Source organism: Phyllobates terribilis, unplaced genomic scaffold, assembly GCF_046119375.1.
Source record: "Phyllobates terribilis strain yellow unplaced genomic scaffold, ASM4611937v1 Scaffold_5__5_contigs__length_657084704, whole genome shotgun sequence".
Taxonomy (NCBI): domain Eukaryota; kingdom Metazoa; phylum Chordata; class Amphibia; order Anura; family Dendrobatidae; genus Phyllobates; species Phyllobates terribilis.
Window position 1 is genome coordinate 96,267,687 of NW_027362765.1, and position 19,602 is coordinate 96,287,288.

General features: G+C 46.9%; 1 protein-coding gene across 1 annotated transcript; it reads left to right on the forward strand.

Moving 5' to 3' along the window:
• Nucleotides 1–222: 222 nt before the first annotated feature.
• ACTG1 (actin gamma 1) lies at nt 223–4,138 on the forward strand. The gene is made up of 6 exons (XM_073682566.1): nt 223–378; nt 1,524–1,651; nt 1,739–1,978; nt 2,280–2,718; nt 2,824–3,005; nt 3,133–4,138. Exons 2-6 carry the CDS (start codon nt 1,529–1,531, stop codon nt 3,274–3,276), a joined length of 1,128 nt encoding a protein of 375 aa, XP_073538667.1. The 5' UTR covers nt 223–378; nt 1,524–1,528; the 3' UTR covers nt 3,277–4,138.
• Nucleotides 4,139–19,602: the final 15,464 nt, after the last annotated feature.

Sequence of the window (19,602 nt, forward strand, 5' to 3'; positions counted from 1 at the left end):
GACACCCACATACATGCAGGTAACAGTACAGTCCCCGGGCCTCACTAGTGACCGTGATTCCTGGCTCCGGTGACGCTGTCACGGCCTCACACGCCTTCCCGCCACAGCCTCCTGCAGCTTCAGGGGTTCCGGGAGGGGCGTGGTTACCTCCTACCAACCCGCCTCCTCTCCGCCCCGCCGGCCAATCGCTCCGCTTGTTTCTGAAAGATGCCCATATTTGGCGATGTTCAGTCCTCGCGCTGGTGGGCGGAGCTTCCAACCGGCGAACTTAAATAGCATAACGGCCGTTAGTGAGTCTCATTCAGCCGGCGGCAGCGGACCTGACAGCATATCCCATTCCAGCTTCTCTATCCGTTCAGGAAACCCCCATCTCTTAAGGTAAAGGAAAACTGCAGGAGCTTCGCTGTTGGATGTACGCGGTTATTCTCTAGCTCTGGTGGCCTCACTACCTGCCCGGGACGGTGTCCTGGTGCTGCATGTGTATAGTCGGTGGCTTTTCGTTTTAGTCTTGGCTGTCTGGAGGGTGGGAGTCGTGCTAGCTGCAGCCTATCGGCATGTAGGCTGTAACAAAGCACTTCGCTAGAATTGAGACTTGGCACTTCAATTCCCTATGTCCCTTGGGGCTAAAAGCTGTAAATGAGATTTGTTTGCATTGTCGTAGTGTCTGACGCTGTTGTTGTGGAAGCTTCTGGAATGTTTAAAGATATAATCGTAAAGTGGCTGCAAGTGTCGTATTACACAGCTGAGCATCCCTCCCTCGGAGGATAAAGCCCAGGCTTGTAGTGGCTGCTCTGCGCTGACAGGTGCCACTGCAGGGTGGGGCAGCCGCCGGCTTTTGTCCTCTGAGGGTGACGAGGCCTCTACATTGAGGGAGGGGGAGAAATGTCACTTTCACGCGGCTGACTGGTGGACTGCACCACTTCCAGTAAAAAGGGTGGGGGGGGGTATGCGTCATACGCTGACACACCCATCCTCTAGACACGACTAACGCATGATCCCCCCCCCCCCCCCCCCCCCCCCTAGTCTCCAATGGACTAAACCACGCCCTGAGTATTTGAAAAGGGCTTTGGTGGGGGTGGCTAAGGATGAGTCTCTGCTTCCATATTTGGGCACAGAGCAGCTGATTGGCTGGCTGTGAGGTGGGAGGGAGATTCGAACGTCGGAGTGTTCTGTGGGCGGGGCTTGCGCTGTGCAGCTTCCTGTGTCTTGTCTCCAGGGAGCTAGGTGTGGTCAGGAGATTAGACTGCAGGCAGTTACTGCCAAGTGAGTGTCACAGGGCGAGGCCCCATCCTGGGCGTGTCCGCCAAGCTCAGTGTTGCTGCAGCCTCCTATTCCTCACTGTGCCCTTATAAGTATGACTAGCACTGCTGTTGTGCAACTTCCTCCCACACTAGAGGCCCTGCTCAGCATGGGCCTTGGCTTCTGCTGTCACTCTGCCCACTAAAGCACTATTTAAGGCAGTTAATAGTGATCCTGCCATGGCACTTTTTGGGGCAGTTATTATGTTTTTCCTTTTCTTGCAGTAAACATGGAAGAGGAAATTGCCGCTCTCGTTGTTGACAATGGATCTGGTATGTGCAAAGCCGGCTTTGCTGGAGATGATGCTCCCCGTGCCGTCTTCCCCTCCATCGTTGGTCGCCCAAGACATCAGGTTTGTTTCCTTTAAATGTGTTCCAGCTTCTCTCCTGTATCCCAGCCCCTTTAAGTCTCTATAACAATACCCACTGCTCCTCCGCAGGGTGTCATGGTTGGCATGGGTCAGAAGGACAGTTACGTAGGTGATGAGGCCCAGAGCAAGAGAGGTATCCTGACCCTGAAGTATCCCATTGAACATGGCATTGTCACCAACTGGGACGACATGGAGAAGATCTGGCATCACACCTTCTACAACGAGCTGCGTGTGGCCCCTGAGGAGCACCCAGTCCTGCTCACAGAAGCCCCCCTGAACCCCAAAGCAAACAGAGAAAAGATGACCCAGGTTTGTCCTGGCCTGTCCCACTCCTTCCTTCCTCTCTGGGACACTTCCTGTGAACTTCATTCTCCCTTTTTCTCAGACTTCATGTTTTCTTTCCGATGTCTCCAGGGCTCTCTACCTCTCCTGGCATTTCCCTCCTGAAGCCTCAGGTTTCTGTTTCATTATTTTTGGTTTCTGCTTGTCCTGTTCCTTCTACACTAATTTTTCTATGATTTTTACCTGCATGTCGGCATGTTCAGCATGGTTTGGGGTGCGCCTGTGCACTGCACATAGAGTAACCACGCCCTCTAATTCCTCCCTGCAGATCATGTTCGAGACCTTCAACACCCCTGCCATGTACGTTGCCATCCAGGCTGTGCTGTCCCTGTATGCCTCTGGTCGTACCACTGGTATCGTGATGGACTCTGGTGATGGTGTGACCCACACAGTGCCCATCTACGAAGGCTATGCCCTGCCTCATGCCATCCTGCGTCTGGACTTGGCTGGCCGTGACCTGACAGACTACCTCATGAAGATCCTGACTGAGAGAGGCTACAGCTTCACCACCACAGCCGAAAGAGAAATTGTGCGTGACATCAAGGAGAAGCTGTGCTACGTAGCTTTGGACTTCGAGCAGGAGATGGCCACCGCTGCCTCATCCTCTTCCCTAGAAAAGAGCTACGAGCTGCCCGACGGACAGGTCATCACCATCGGAAATGAGAGGTTCAGGTGTCCAGAGGCCCTCTTCCAACCATCCTTCCTGGGTATGTCTCTGCAAAGTCATAATGGATGGTGTTTAGTCAGGTCTGGACCTCTAATCAATTGCAGATACTTGGCAGTAAAATAACTTAACAACTTGTCTCTTATAGGCATGGAATCCTGCGGTATCCATGAAACCACCTTCAACTCCATCATGAAGTGCGATGTCGATATCCGTAAGGACCTGTATGCCAACACTGTCCTGTCTGGAGGTACCACCATGTACCCTGGCATTGCTGACAGAATGCAGAAGGAAATCACAGCCCTTGCCCCTAGCACAATGAAAATCAAGGTGAGTTGTGAATCAAGAGCACCAAGGCCTCAGTTGTCCAGACACTGGGTGCAGCTTCAGTTCCCGGTTTGCACATGCCCAGTGCTACATGTACTAATGATGTCACACTTCTGCTCTTCCTCAACAGATCATTGCACCACCTGAGCGTAAATACTCTGTCTGGATCGGTGGCTCCATCCTGGCCTCCCTCTCCACCTTCCAACAGATGTGGATCAGCAAGCAAGAATACGACGAATCCGGCCCATCCATCGTTCACCGCAAATGCTTCTAAATGGACTGCTAGCAGATGCCTGTGCATTTGCTGCATGAGATCTTCAAGTATTAATTTGCCTTGGCAAATGTGTACAACCTCATGCTAGCCTCGTGAAACTGGAATAGAGCCAACTTCCAAACGAACTTGCCCTCGGAATGTGACACTCTATAAGTCGCCACCTCGTCGGGGATTTTTTTTTCTTTATTTTGTAATGCAAGACTTGGACCTGTCTCTATATACCCCTTCCCATTCCTGCGGTGTCCGTGCTAGCATATGCATACCCTGTACACATCTCTGATACCATACCTGTTTGGCATTCAGTCTTGAGTGTCCCCTTTAAGCTAAGTCTTGCGTAGAAAAGAAGCATTTCTGTGAAAGGCTGCCGATCTGCGACAGTATTGTGAATGACACTTCGTCCGTGGCGGTGAAGTCGAGGTTGGAGATGTGCACAGGGTATCTTGAGGTTTAGGCTTCCAGGTTATCCAATTTTTCTTTTTTTTTTCTTAGCGCTTAATATTCCAGAATTTCATTTCTGAGGCTGGTAGGAGTTCATGAAGGAGTCTTCACATCATCTTGCCACTTTTTTTTTTCTAGTATGGTCAGAAGTTACTAAATCTTCCCACCATGGCCTCCAGGCCTTAGAACCAGTCTTTCTTTTCTTAGCCCAGTTTGTATTCCCAACGTTGAACATGGGTCTGAAGTTACACCTGTAAATTTACTCATCCAAGTTTAATTTATGTAAATTTTTTTTGTATGTTGCCTTAATGTTCACATGACAGTAGGAAAAATACCAAAATTTGTAAGTCATCCTGAAGCTGAGAAACTGTAACTCCCGGAAACACTTCATTGTGTAAGAAATAAAGCGCTGCAGTAAAAAGAATCTTTGTTCTGTGTTCTTCTCACTGGGATGGGGTCTCCATACTCGGGTGGGGGCACAGGGACAGCTAGATGTTGGTCCAGGGCTGAGATCTAGTCATCTGTATCTTAGATCCCATCAGCCCCTAAAGGTACTGCATGCACTATATGCAGCCTGGGTCTTCTACATGATGCCCCTAGTCTATCCTGTAAGGTTAGAACAAGTACCAGTGAGCACACTAACCTGAACCTAGAAACCCTCCAGTTACTGCTGCACTACAACCCCCAAGTTGAGTTAGTCTAGCAGCATGTTCAAGTCAGTGTGCTTGCAGACCTGAGATTCCCCAAATTGGCCCTCAATAGATGTCAGCTTGTCACAAGGACTTGGCCCCATGTATCCCTGCAATGGATCACTACCCCCTCAGTACATCACCATTTCTCCCACCTTACCCCCTCAAAAATCACTTGAGGTCACAAAGCAGTGTTCTTCTCTCCCCCTCCCCCTTTAACTCCAGGCCCACCAACAGATCATGTTTTCAGAGTTTAGTATAAATCCAGAACCTGTGCAATACTAAGGATGTCCTGAAAACATGATATATTGGTGGGCATTGAGGACTTGAGTTGGAACACCAACACTTAAGCAACTTCCCTAATTCACTCCTTTTAAAGAGCAGGTACAGACTGCACCCATAGTTCAAACACTGGGGAGGGGGGAAATGCTGCATCCCTCCTTTGTGTAAGTGCCTGCACTGACAAAATTTAGAAACCACCCCCTCTTAGTATTCTGTAGGATCAGGGTAACTTGCTAATTACTGGCTGACAATGGGACACCCAGTGACTCAAAGATTGGCACTCCTCAGCTCCATATTGGGAGTGGTGGTGCACTTGTTCCAACTTCAGTCCATTCATTGTTCATGGACTGGGCAAATGCCAGGTCCAGTACTTGGTAGTCAGACAAAGAATGGTGCAGTAGTATCTCCACTCCTGTTCTTGTGGTTCAAAAGCCCCAATTTCTGGCTCACCAGGGGTTATAGTGTTTTGTTTTTTTTTCCCCTCCTGGGATCACATTATCCCCTATCCTGTAGATATGAAAACCAGTGTGACAGCCATAGCTGTAGTGATTCTATACATGTCAGTCTGCCAATGGTTCATCCACAATTTCCCAAAAGAGGGCAAAAACTTAATCAGTCCTTGGAAGCTGTGACTTAAGCCTTTTAACTCTTGAATCACTCCAGAGTGGAGCCATAGCTTGGTGCCAGCAGCAAGGGGGTTAATGCCCACCTCACATGGTGCTTTTGTTCATAGCTGTCTGCCGGAGAGGACCCCCTGATGATTCAGCATGCTGCCCTCTGGGAATCCTTTGTCTGTGCACAAAGAACCTACATGTTATCAGGTCCTTTGGATGCCAGATGTCCCTATGCGCCCCCTCCGGAGCCCAACTGCAGCCTTGGCATTAAAGCTGCTCTCCAGCCCCCACAAACAGGATCATTACCTCAGCAAAAAACATGTTTGTACTTGCTCTGCACTTAATACAATGCCAGCAGGAGAAATGCAGGCGGTGGTCTTAACTCCCCCTGCCCCACATCTAACCCAGGAACTTGTCTCAAATTATAGAAGGGGGTTTATTAAAAAAATTAATACCGGAAATTGAGTAAATCTTTGCAGGACACTAGAACTTCATCCAGATGAGGTGTTGAGTGCCATCGGTGCCCCCTGGCACTGCAGATTTTAAGTTCTGCAGCTGATTCTCCTTATGTGGCTGACAGGACTGCAGAGAACAGAACGGTTCTGGCCGATGACAAAACCGTCTGGTGGGGTGCATTCATGTTGTAGCATAGTGAGCAGGGCACTTCAGAGACCCTCAGTGCATCCAGGTATAGAGAAATGAGGATTTCCTTTTATGTAGAGATGAGTGGTGCCACAGCTGCCGCTGATCTGCATCCTGCAGGAGTAGCTGTGGCTGGTTAGTATAAATGGGGCATGGGACTGTACTGGTTCAGCTACTGCAGAACCTCATTTTGACAAGCAACTCATATTAGTAATTGCTACAAAGCTCCTGTTTCCTCTTCCAAACGAGGTTCTGCAGCAGGCGTATATTAAGTTTTCCGATTCACTTTTAGGGTATGGAAAAATGGCCCTCTATACTTAGGAGCCCACAAGGACTCAAGCCCCAGGAGCAAACTAACAGCAGCTAAGATGGTGTGCGGTGGTATTAATTGGATGCTGCATATTATCTTGTCACTATATGGTGGTTTTATATAGGCGGCATATGATGGGATGCAGTTGTACCAAACCCTCAGCTAGGATATGTATTAGATTTGTACAGGTTTTAGACTCTACATGTAGATAAACTGTTCCCATTAACTGACAGCAAGCAGAGAGCAAACAAAGCAAAGTCGCTTGCTCAGTGTCAATGGCTATCTGATCCATCTACAACCATAAGAAAAGCAACTACTGTTCCCTGTTATCAGCCAATTCAGTCAGACTTTAAACTTTTTTAAGGCACAATGCAAAGTGCCATAAGTGGGTTTGTCACTGCAGTGGGAAGTGGTTATGGGGTCTCTTCTGCAGTCAGCTGCTCTCTAGTCTGATGGCTGATAACGGAGCACTAGTTTTAAATCAAGATAGGTAAGAATTGAGCTTTGTTGCCCTACACAAGATTATTTCCAACTTATGTAACTGGATATTTGCAATTAGTGGGTGGTTTTAGTGCCCCCTACTGTACCCTGAGAGTGCCTTAAAGAGAACCTGTCAATTGCCATAAATATGTAAATGCCGCTCTTCTCCAGAATCTGCCGTGTTTTTCTTTTGTTCCTGCGCCTCTCCGTTCCTGAGATACGACCCCCTATTGCCTGTATATGGAGCCACTATTTTTAGTCAACTGGGCTTGGTCCAAAAAAAAAAAAAAAACGTCCATACCCAATTGGCTAAAACAGTGGTCCCCAACCTTTTTTGCACCAGGGACCGGCTTGAAGCAAGATCATTTTTCCATGGCCCAGCAAGGAGGGGGTGGGGTGGGCGGGGCTTTGGTCATATGGGGGCGGGGTAATGGAGGGATTTGGAGTTTAGTGCATACTTATCATATAGTGTAGACCAGGTCCCCGCCAGGAGCTATGCCAGGAGCCCCACATAATGTGCTGTGCCAGGAGCCGCATCACTGAGGCCCCATCACGCCCTGCAGCAGGACAGGGCAGCTGTCCTGACAGCTGCTGTTCAGCTGCATTTACTTCATCCCAGGGGCGGACACAGACTGTAGTGGGCCCCTGTGCAAGAAATTTTTGGGGGCCCCCCCCGCCCTTCATAAGGCAACAAAGTTATGTAAACATAACCCCCCCATGTGCATCTCTCACCCCCCCATGTGCAGCTCACCCCCGTGCATCTCTCATCCCCCTCCGTGCATCTCTCATCCACCCCCCGTGCATCTCTCATCCACCCCCCGTGCATCTCTCATCCACCCCCCGTGCATCTCTCATCCACCCCCCGTGCATCTCTCATCCACCCCCCGTGCATCTCTCACCCCCCCGTGCATCTCTCACCCCCCCGTGCATCTCTCACCCCCCCCGTGCATCTCTCACCCCCCCCGTGCATCTCTCACCCCCCGTGCATCTCTCATCCACCCCCCGTGCATCTCTCATCCCCCCCGTGCATCTCTCATCCCCCCGTGCATCTCTCATCCACCCCCCGTGCATCTCTCATCCCCCTCCGTGCATCTCTCATCCACCCCCCGTGCATCTCTCATCCCCTCCGTGCATCTCTCATCCCCCCGTGCATCTCTCATCCACCCCCCGTGCATCTCTCATCCACCCCCCGTGCATCTCTCACCCCCCCGTGCATCTCTCATCCACCCCCCGTGCATCTCTCATCCCCCCCCGTGCATCTCTCATCCCCCCCGTGCATCTCTCATCCACCCCCCGTGCATCTCTCATCCCCCCGTGCATCTCTCATCCACCCCCCGTGCATCTCTCATCCCCCCGTGCATCTCTCATCCACCCCCCGTGCATCTCTCATCCACCCCCCGTGCATCTCTCATCCCCCCCGTGCATCTCTCATCTCTCCCCTCCCTCCCATGTGCATCTCTCATCCACCCCCCGATCATCTCTCATCCCCCCCGTGCATCTCTCACCCCCCCGTGCATCTCTCATCCACCCCCCGTGCATCTCTCATCCCCCCCGTGCATCTCTCATCTCTCCCCACCATCCCATGTGCATCTCTCATCTCTCCCCTCCCCCAATGTGCATCTCTCATCTCTCCCCTCCCCCCATGTGCATCTCTCATCTCTCCCCTCCCCCCATGTGGATCTCTCATCTCTCCCCTCCCCCCCATGTGCATCTCTCATCTCTCCCCTCCCCCCCATGTGGATCTCTCATCTCTCCCCTCCCCCATGTGCATCTCTCATCTCTCCCCTCCCCCCATGTGCATCTCCCATTCCCCCCACTCCTAGTTAATTGTATTTAAAAAAAAATAAAACTTGTTATACTTACCCCCATGCGATCCCTGCAGAATCCTGGCGCTCGTCCAAATCGCTGACACCAGGTTCTCCTGACTTCCGGCCATGTGACGGCGCCGTCACATGACCGGAAGTCAGGGGAATCATGAAGGTGCTGCCGCAGCAGCGCAGCGCTAAGATGTCCCGGACCCGGCGCTTAGCATGCGGCCGGGGGCCCCATGAGCAGAGAGACGCACAAGAGGGGGGCTCCGAGGGGGCTCCTACCGGCCGGGCCCCATACTGGAGTCAGGGCAGTCATGCCCTGATGGCGGCCCTGCTGGAGGCTGGAGGGGCCCCCTCTCCCCGCGGACCGGCTGAAAAACCCCAACGGCCCGGTCCTGGTCCGCGGACCGGCGGTTGGGGACCTCTGGGCTAAAAGACTAGACTTGTATACTGGGAAGATGGGGCCATATCTCAGGAACGGAGAAGCGCAGGAACGAAAGGAAAACATCGCCGGATTCAGGAGAACAGCGACATTTCCACCAGGCAAAAAAATTCCATATGACAGGTCCTTTTTAAAAGGGTTCTCCAGTTTTAATAAAGTTTATTGGATTAAAGTCAAGAGGGTACTCTCTGCATGTGCTGGTGCTTTCACCACCTAGGAGACATCCATCCTCTAACCGTCCTGATGGCATGGTGACCCTTGGATGTCCCAAGATAGCCACCGTTTGTATACCCCTCTTAGATATCAATATGGAAGGCGACGTGTATGAGCGTCCATCTTTCCTATATGTAGCTGCGATAGTTGGGGTCCGCATCCCTTAATGGGGTCGTCAATAATTAGAAAAAGTGCCATTAGAAATGGCGGCCTTCTTCCAAAAACCGCATCACCCCTTGTCTATAGGTTGTGTATGGTAGTACAGCTCTGCGCTATCACTTCAATGGGTCTGTGCTGCAGTACCTATCTGTAGACCGGGATGGCGCTGTTCATAGACTTCTACCGTTAACCTATCACACAGCTTCCAAGTGGTGTCTAAAGATGACAAGTCAGTCTGTACTTCTGTTTGGGGAAGGGGGGGCTAAAAGATTTCCCATGTATTAAAGTACATAGCCTGGGCCCCATGACCAAGAAGAAGGGCCAAGATGACTCCTGCCAGCAATGTAGACCCAATCAATAGTGAATCTCCAAGCGGGGGCTGGAAACATTGCATTGTGGACTACCTTAGACTCCTTAATCTAAAAGCAGACCCCCTCATACTAGAACCATGAGGAGCCCCCCCCCCGGAGTTGTATCATTCTAGAATCCAGTTCTCAGGATCGTATGCATCCGCTTGTGCCCACGCACCCTATGAGCTGCCACTATCCATGAGCAGTTCAGCCACCCACAGCCATGACCGAGTCGCCTTGACCTGGTTGTCTGGCTCCAGACTCGCCAACACAATCGCAAAATGTCAGCTAAAGCGTCATCACATTTACTGACAGGACATAATATCAGTGAGAAATTACCATCTCAGCTCTTCGGGATCAGTCACCTACCCTCCAAAATTGAACCAAGGGTAGGCACCTAGGGTGTAGCTGCCTTCTCTGCCTGGGAGGGAGCGTCCCTTCACCTCCACCCCTAATTTGATCAATAGTAGTTCTCGCATGGTCGTATAGCTATTCAAACGTTTCAGATATAGAATGATGGCACTTGACATCCCGTCCTGTCTAGTACTGAATTGTACCCCTGGGTGGTGTTCATAAGTGTGCACTTGTGCCTCTGCCACAAGTGTGCGCCGACGTGAGTGCCTCTGCCACAAGTGTGCGCCCTCTTCAGTGCCTCTGCCACAGGTGTGCACCCTCGTCAGTGCCTCTGCCACAGGTGTGCGCCCTCGTGAGTGCCTCTGCCACAAGTGTATGCCCTCATGAGTGTCTGCCGCAAGTGTGTGCCCTCGTGAGTTCCTCTGCCATAAGGGAGTGCCCTAATGATTGCCTCTGCCACAAGGGTGCACCCTGATGAGTGACTCTGTCACAAGTGTGTGCCCTCACAAGTGCCTCTGCCACAAGTTGGCACCCTCACATGTGCCTCTGCCACAAGTTGGCACCCTCATGAATGACGTCCACATAAGGGCCAAAATCACTGGTGTGCCCGTATAATTTCTTCATGTAGAAATAAAGATGCACGGCACTCCTATATTCTGGTTGCAAAAGTAGGGTTCCACCCTGAAATCAGATAAATACAAGGAACTTGGCACTCCATAAGTAGATATAATTTTAGTTAGAAAAAACAATCTACTTTGATGCCTCTAATTCTAGCGCTGTGGTATGGCGCCATACCAGAAGTGATTTTACCACAGCACTAGAATCAGAGACTTCTCCATTTCTTCACTCTTTTTCCTGATCTGCAATCTGTATCTGGTGAAGATCTGTCTGTAAAGACTGAAACGTTATCACATTTTTGAAAGTGGATAGATTTTTCTAAATAAATCTTAAAGAGCGCCAAGTTCCTTGTATTTATCTTCTAATTTCTTCAGTCACCAGTTTGTGCTCACACTGATATCTAACCCACAAGAGTGTGCCCTCAAAAGTTCCTTGGCCATAAATGTGCCCTAATAAATGACCCATCTACAAGTGTGCATGCATAAGTGCCTCGGCGCATACTTTCAGGTGCCACAAATGTAGTAATGTAAGTGCCTCAGCCATTAAGGAGCCCTCAAGTAGGCATCCTCATACGTCCTCGAACACAAATGTGGTCCCGTACAAGCATCAACCACAAGTCTGCCCCCAAAAGTGCCTCAGCCATTAGGGAGCCCTCTAGTGGGCATCCTCATACATTCCTCGGACACAAATGTGCTCCCTTCCAAGCATCAACCACAAGTCTACACCCAAAAGTGCCCCAGTCATTAGGGAGCCCTCGAGTGGGCATCCTCATTCTTTCTTCGGCCACAAGCATCGGTCACAAGTGTGCCCCAAAGATGGCTTATTTTTGTCCCCAGTCTTTAAAAATATCCCAGATATTTTTAGATAATTTCTTAGAATAATATTCTGACTTGACACGTCATCCTCTATAGTAGGAAAGGACTAGTATTAGGCGGCACCTGGGCATCCAGTCACAGCAAAAAGATTATCCAAAGGGCCAAGAATGGAGTCTAGAGGACCATGTGGTGGTGAGGAGGAGGTTGCCATGATTTTTCCTTCGAGGATGTTCTGCATGTGGACACCTGCGATGATGGATTCTAGCTGCTCTTCCACTTGCTTAGCTGAGGATAATGAAGACATCTCTCTATTTAGGTCACAGCCTGGATTGCTTCTATGGCCGTGTTGCTGAATAAGTCATTCCTCGGTAATAGGTTATCTCAGAGAATGTGCTTTCATGGAAATGCAATGACTAGTACAATGACATCCTGGGTAAACACTCTGAATGCCTGCAAGTGCAAGCACTGCAAAAATTACCCAACAGCAGGACAAGGGGAAAAAAAAAAAAAAAAAAGTCACAATGGTGTAATACTGCAAACAGACAGCAGAGGGAGCTCTAGCCTCGCTACACGTCTAGTACAGCCAACCAACCTCTTGGTATCACAAGTTCAATTCCCCTCTGCTCCTATTTAGGTCAGTGGGGTAAGTTACATATGTGGAGCCAGGAAAAGGGCCGTAACCTTGATGTGGGCCAAGGGCTTAGGACTGTTTTGAGAAGAAGTCTGCTTGTAATCTCTGCACAAATGCAGGTGGTCTCAGGTTGCACGCAGGCAGCGTGCGCTGCAGATGTACAGCAGCCAAAAGGCTAGAACAACATTGAGTTTTATAATATGGCTTTTTATGTCAAAGGCAATAACCGTCGTTAGGGGGGCATTTACTAAAAGGCGTAATTACTCAGCGTGGCTGGATTAAGACCAAATGTTAGTCTTTCCATCTGTCAAACCATCCGGGAAATTCAGCTACGACTACAAGAAACCCCCAAAAGCCATCTCCCTTTATGGCGTATTCACAGAGGTCTGTTTGGTGGGCTGTCGCTGTGAGATGTCACTTTCCTTGTCCCTACAGGATCAAAAATATCCTAAAATATTTCATTATAGACAGCTTTTACACAGCGCCACTGTTGCCTACAGGTTGTGTCGTGTATTGCAACTCAGCTTCGTTGAAGGGAATGAGGTGCAGTACCACATACAACCTGTGAACAGGGATGGCGCTGCTCTTGGCATGGAAAACCTTTTAACTAGTTTAGCATTGTTAGGAGCCCAACAAACAGCTTATTAGGTTGCTTTGAACCTCAGATTGATGGACAAATTACTATATATAGTTCTCAAGCAAATAACCCAAATATACAGCAGGTAGTGGTGCAAAGTGTGCGCCCAGTACCAGGGCAAAGAAAATATTTTGCACCCCTTAACCCGAGTCCCTTCCACCCGTCCAATCACATGTATTATATCTAAAAAAAAATTCTGATGTAATTATAATTTTTTTTTTAGTTTTTATTTCTGCTTTTTCCTAAGTTAAAAAAAAAGTTTTATATAATTCTTTATATATTTTTTTTTATATATTTTTTTTATATATATATTTTTTATATATTTTTTTTTATATATTTTTTTATCTTTATATATTTTTTTCATTTTTATCCAATTTTTGTGTTTTTTTTAAATATGAATCTTTTGTTACCCTAATCCCAACCATAACTCTAGTTACGTTTAAAAAAAGTACGTAAAAATGCCAATTATTATGTCACAAATGTATTAATTATTTTATTTTTACAGGGGGTATTTTCTTTTTCTGTCTCTCCTATCATAAAATTACAAGTGAGAGAGGCAGAGTCGTGAGAGAGCACAGCTCATTGCATGTGATTAGAGATGAGCGAACCCGAACTGTGAGGCCACGTTCACACGTTCAGTATTTGGTCAGTATTTTACATCAGTATTTGTAAGTCAAAACCAGGAGTGGGTGATAAATACAGAAGTGGTGACGTGTTTCTATTATACTTTTCCTCTGACTGTTCCACTGCTGGTATTGGCTTACAAATACTGAGGTCAAATACTGAACGTGTGACCGTGGTCTTAGTCCATTTTCGAGTTCGGGTAGGAGAGAGTGAGTTTTTCCAGCTCCAAAGTTCGGATCCCCATTGATTCCTATGGGGTTCAGGTTCAAGCTGGGGTACAGTTCTGGTACCCGAATCAAACTTTGGACTAAAGTTCAGTCGAAACTGAACTTCCACTGGTCCGCTCACCCCTACACGTGATTCAGTAGTCTTTATTATGTGCTCAGGCACTGTCAACAATGGTTGCTGCCTATGCAGAGCGCAGCAGCCGATGATAAATTCGTCGCTACTGCTGTGCTTTGCATAGGAACAGGTGGCAGCGACCAAAATGACAAAGCAGCTGTCACCTGCTTTACTAATTCTGCCGGCCAGGTGCTGGACGGTCACTCACTGCAGCTATCCGTCACTCCAAGAAGAAGATTCCCCAGCGCTCGTGCTCCAGGATCATGTGGAGGTGGAGGGTGACCCTGAATTTTGCTCCCTTGTGCCCCCTCCATGCTATGCCATTAGCAACAGGCACTGCTTATACCCAAAGCTATGAATTGGGCTCCCGACTTACTCATACCCTATATACCCTAACACCCCATACTTGCTCATATTGCCCCTTGAGTTGGCATATAAAGGGCTGCGAGGTTGCAGTGGGACTTGGGTTCTAGTGCCCAGAATAGAGCCATGCCAGGCTTGTGATGTATATGAAGATTTTGGTCCAGAAGCGTACAGGTACTTAATAGACCATAGGTACATTCTATATGTGTCTGATATATACCTATGCCCATATAAATGCCCGCTGACCATATTTCTCATACTTGGCACTGATAATCAGATGTATGCCTGACAGCATTTGGTCCAGTGTGCTGCAATATCTGATTGTGACATATGTAACCACAGTCTCGCTTCCCCATTTAGTGGTCATAAGCAGCTGCTGCGGAAGAGATGTGCAATCAAGGCCAGTAAAGGGGGGCATATTTTTATAAGACCTTGTTACTTGCCATAAATATGCATTTTTTACCAGTTATAAATGCCGCTGTTTTCCTGAATCTGCTGTTGTTTTTCTTTTTTTCCTGCTCCTCCCCATTCCTGAGAAAAGGCTCTCCTCTGTATGCAGCTCAAATATTGTTAGCCAAGAGGGTGTGGTCAGTAATTAATCTATGGGAATATTCTTGAAGTTCACATCCACTTGACTAACAAGGCTACATTTAAATATAGGGAAGAGGGGCCATATCTCAGGAATGGAGGAGAGCAGGGACAAAAGAAAAACATTGCTGGGTTCAGGAGAACAGCGGCATTTATACCAGCTAAAAACATTTTTTTACTTGTAACAAGTCCTGTTTAAAGTAGGTCTCCACCTTTCATTTCAGAAGTGAAATTCAGCCATAGTATATCTTCATTATCCTAATTTCTATATTTTTTTCTCTGAACTGTAAAAACAATGATTTCATACTTCTTGGAAACCATCGACTTACAGGACAGCTTGTCATAGTGAATCTTATCCTGACTTTAGCGTATCAAGTTTTAATTAGGGCATTAAAGGGAACAGAGCGATGGCAGCATCTTCTCTTTCAATATGGAGCAGCACATCTGTGAATTCATGATATCATCAAAGTTATATTATTAGGGCTCATACCCATCACCGTTAAAAAAATCGGTCCGATGTTGTTCCTGAAAAGTCGGACGAGTTTCATGCAAGTACAATGCGATTTTTCTCACCTGCCCTCCGAATGACTTCCATATGCAATGCGATTTTAACATTAGCTTTTGCAAACAGTAATTCTGTATGTCATTTCAAGATAGTTTTCAAAGTAAATATTCTTAAAAACATAGATATTGTAGGTAGATAGAAATATGTGAGTGAAATATATAATCATTGATTTGCGTGTGCAGCTTACTGTACATATATTTAAGTACTAAATAAATAAATAAAAATGGCATGGGGTCTCCCATAATTTTTATTAACCAGCTAAGGGAAAGCCGACAGCAGGGGGCTGATGTTTTTAGTCTGGGAGGGTGCCAATATCCATGGCTCCTTCCTAGCCTATTAATATCAGCCCGTAGCTGTCTACCTTGACTTCACTGGTTATTAATTATAAGGGAGACTCCACATAATTTTTTTGGGGGTCCCCCATTTTAATAACCAGTAAAGGCTAATTATACAGCTGTGAGCTGATATTAATAGACTGGGAATCTCCATGTGTATTACCCCCTTCCCAGGCTATAAACATCAGCACCTAGCTGTCGGCTTTCCCTCAACTGGTTAATAAAATTTTGGGGGATCCCATGCAATTTTTTTCTTTAATTTAGTGAATTATTTATCTGTTCAATGTATATATCTATTCTAATGGGTCACGCTGTGAATTTACTGTACTCGCCTGATAAATTGTCGGGTTTTCTAGGAGATGGGTGCATAAAAATCGGACTCATGGTCCATGTGCCGTGCGATTTTTTTTTTTTCTCACACCCATTGACTTGCATTGGCGAGTCTCGTCCCATATACGCTGCCACTCGTAGAAAGCTACGATTTTTTTCTCAGTCCGATCTGAGCTGAGAAAAAAACAAACAGATCAGCAGGGAATTATTGAATCACATTAGTCAGAGTGCAATCCGATTTTTTTTATCGGATTGCACTCGTCCGTTTTTCCACACAGATGAGTATGAGGCTATGTGCCCACGTTGCATTTATGAAGCAGAAAATTTCTGCTTCATTTCTGCAAGTCCTCTCCCGGAAAAACGCATGCGGAATTCCGCACGCGTTTATCGCGCATTTTTCGCGCGTTTATCACGCGTTTTCCACATGCGGAATTGCCTTGCGTTTTTTATGCATTGGACAAAGGCAATTCTGCATGCAGAAACGCAAAATTAAATGACATGCTGCGGATTTTTGAACGCAGCATAAACGCTGCGGAAAAATCCGCAGCATGTGCATAGAACTTGCGGAATCCCATTGGGGACCATGGGGTGCGGGTTACCAAGCGTTTTACAAGCGTTTCCGCTGCGGAAATTCCGCATCAAAAACGCTTGAAAAACGCTACGTGGGCACACAGCCTGAGCCCTTACTTTCATACTCTTATGTTATGGGTTGAACAAATGTTCTATGATGCTCAGTCTTGTCAAAATTTTGGAAATTGTTCTTGTATTCAATAAGATATTGAATAAAATCGTACTTTTAGGCTGCGTGCCCACTATGCGTTATTCAAGCGTTTTTGCCGCGGAATTACCGCAGGGAAAACGCTTAAACAACGCTTGGTAATACGTGCCCCATGATCCCCAATGATAATCCGCATGTGCTGGGCACATGCTGCGGAAATTTCCGCTGCGTATTATCATTGCAGAAAAATACGCAGCATGTCCATTAATTTTGCGGACACACAGCGTAATTACTGCCATTTACTTGCATTGAAACGCTTGATATCCGCATCACTACATGTGCACATACGGATATTATGCGATTCTATGTGCTTATGGTACCCAGGCCTGGAGAAGAAGAGACTCTCCTCCAGACCCAAGTACCATAGTACCTGTAAAAAAAGAATTTATGCTAAAAAATAAAGATTATACTTACCTTCCGTTGTCCTCCCGGTGTTTTCTCCACTCCGTCTGGTCTGCTGTATGGGTCGCGTTGTTGTGAAGGACCTGCCACGACGTCAGCGGTCACGTGACCTGACACATGACTCAATGACGTCACCGCAGGTCCTTCACACAACCGCGACCCATACAGCAGACCAGACAGAGTGGAGAAAACACCGGGAGGACAACGGAAGGTAAGTATAATCTTTATTTTTTATTTTTTATCATTCTTATTCTTTTTTTTTTAACTAACTTGGTCACACTACTATAAATCCATGCCGGCTGCATGGATTTATATAGTGTGACCAAGTTGTCAAGCACTTTTCCAAGTGATGCTAAAATCGCTTGGAAAAGCGCTAGACAACTCGCATGCAGAAATGCATGTGAAGAACGCTTGACAAACGCTTCTACCTGGCGGGAAAAACACATGTAAAATCTGCATGCGTTTTTCCTGCCAGGGAGAAGCGGAAAAAATATGCAGCATTTCTGCATTGTGGGCACATACAGTGGTGGCCAAAAGTATTGGCACCCCTGCAATTCTGTCAGATAATACTCAGTTTCTTCCTGAAAATGATTGCAATCACAAATTCTTTGGTATTATTCTCTTCATTTAATTTGCTTGCAAGGAAAAAACACAAAAGAGAATGAAGCAATAATCAAATCATTGATCATTTCACACAAAACTCCAAAAAAGGGCCGGACAAAAGTATTGGCACCCTCAGCCTAATACTTGGTTGCACAACCTTTAGCCAAAATAACTGCGAACAACCGCTTCCGGTAACCATCAATGAGTTTCTTACAATGCTCTGCTGGAATTGTAGACCATTCTTCTTTGGCAAACTGCTCCAGGTCCCTGATATTTGAAGGGTGCCTTCTCCAAACTGCCATTTTGAGATCTCTCCACAGGTGTTCTATGGCAGGGTTCCCCAACTCCAGTCCTCAAGGCCCACCAACAGGTCATGTTTTCAGGATTTCCTTAGTATTGCACAGGTGATAATTCCATCATCAGCACAGGCAATAGTTACATCACCTGTGCAATACTAAGGAAATCCTGAAAACATGACCTGTTGGTGGGCCTTGAGGACTGGAGTTGGGGAACCCTGTTCTATGGGATTCAGGTCTGGACTCATTGCTGGCCACCTTAGAAGTCTCCAGTGCTTTCTCTCAAACCATTTTATAGTGCTTTTGGAAGTGTGTTTTGGGTCATTGTCCTGCTGGAAGACCCATGACCTCTGAGGGAGACTCAGCTTTCTCACACTGGGCCCTACATTATGCTGCAAAATTTGTTAGTAGTCTTCAGACTTCATAATGCCATGCACACGGTCAAGCAGTCCAGTGCCAGAGGCAGCAAAGCAACCCCAAAACATCAGGGAACCTCCGCCATGTTTGACTGTAGGGACCGTGTTCTTTTCTTTGAATGCCTCTTTTCTTTTTTCCTGTACACTCTATGTTGATGCTTTTTCCCAAAAAGCTCTACTTTTGTCTCATCTGACCAGAGAACATTCTTCCAAAACGTTTTAGGCTTTCTCAGGTAAGTTTTGGCAAACTCCAGCCTGGCTTTTTTATGTCTCGGGCTAAGAAGTGGGGTCTTCCTGGGTATCCTACCATTCAGTACCTTTTCATTCAGACGCCGACGGATAGTACGGGTTGACACTGTTGTACCCTCGGACTGCAGGGCAGCTTGAACTTGTTTGGATGTTAGTCGAGGTTCTTTATCCACCATCCGCACAATCTTGCGTTGAAATCTCTCGTCAATTTTTCTTTTTCGTCCACATCTAGGGAGGTTAGACACAGTGCCATGGGCTTTAAACTTCTTGATGACACTGCGCACGGAAGACACAGGAACATTCAGGTCTTTGGAGATGGACTTGTAGCCTTGAGATTGCTCATACTTCCTCACAATTTGGTTTCTCAAGTCCTCAGACAGTTCTTTGGTCTTCTTTCTTTTCTCCATGCTCAATGTGGTACACACAAGGACACAGGACAGAGGTTGAGTCAACTTTAATCCATGTTAACTGGCTGCAAGTGTGATTTAGTTATTGCCAACACCTGTTAGGTGCCACAGGTAAGTTACAGGTGCTGTTAATTACACGAATTAGAGAAGCATCACATGATTTTTCAAACAGTGCCAATACTTTTGTCCACCCCCTTTTTTAGGTTTGGTGTGGAATTGTATCCAATTTGGTTTTGGACAATTCTTTTTGTGTTTCTTCATTGAAGACAAATTAAATGAAGATAATAAGACCAAAGAATTTGTGATTGCAATCATTTTCAGGAAGAAACTGAGTATTATCTGACAGAATTGCAGGGGTACCAATACTTTTGGCCACCACTGTAGCCTTAAAGGGGGTGTATTCATTTCTGCTGAGCATTGTGTATATATACAGTTGAAACCAGAAGTTTGCATACAATATATAAAAAGACATATACATGTTTTTCTCAATATCTGACATGAAATCAGAATAAACCTTTCCCGTTTTAGGTCAATTAGGATTAC

Bases quoted from the DNA above. Each gene is read 5' to 3' on its own strand.
- ACTG1 (XM_073682566.1), top strand. From the start codon at position 1,529: ATGGAAGAGGAAATTGCCGCTCTCGTTGTTGACAATGGATCTGGTATG. The intron at 1,652-1,738 runs GTTTGTTTCCTT...GCTCCTCCGCAG, and splicing joins TTGGTCGCCCAAGACATCAG to GGTGTCATGGTTGGCATGGG. The intron at 1,979-2,279 runs GTTTGTCCTGGC...TCCTCCCTGCAG, and splicing joins ACAGAGAAAAGATGACCCAG to ATCATGTTCGAGACCTTCAA.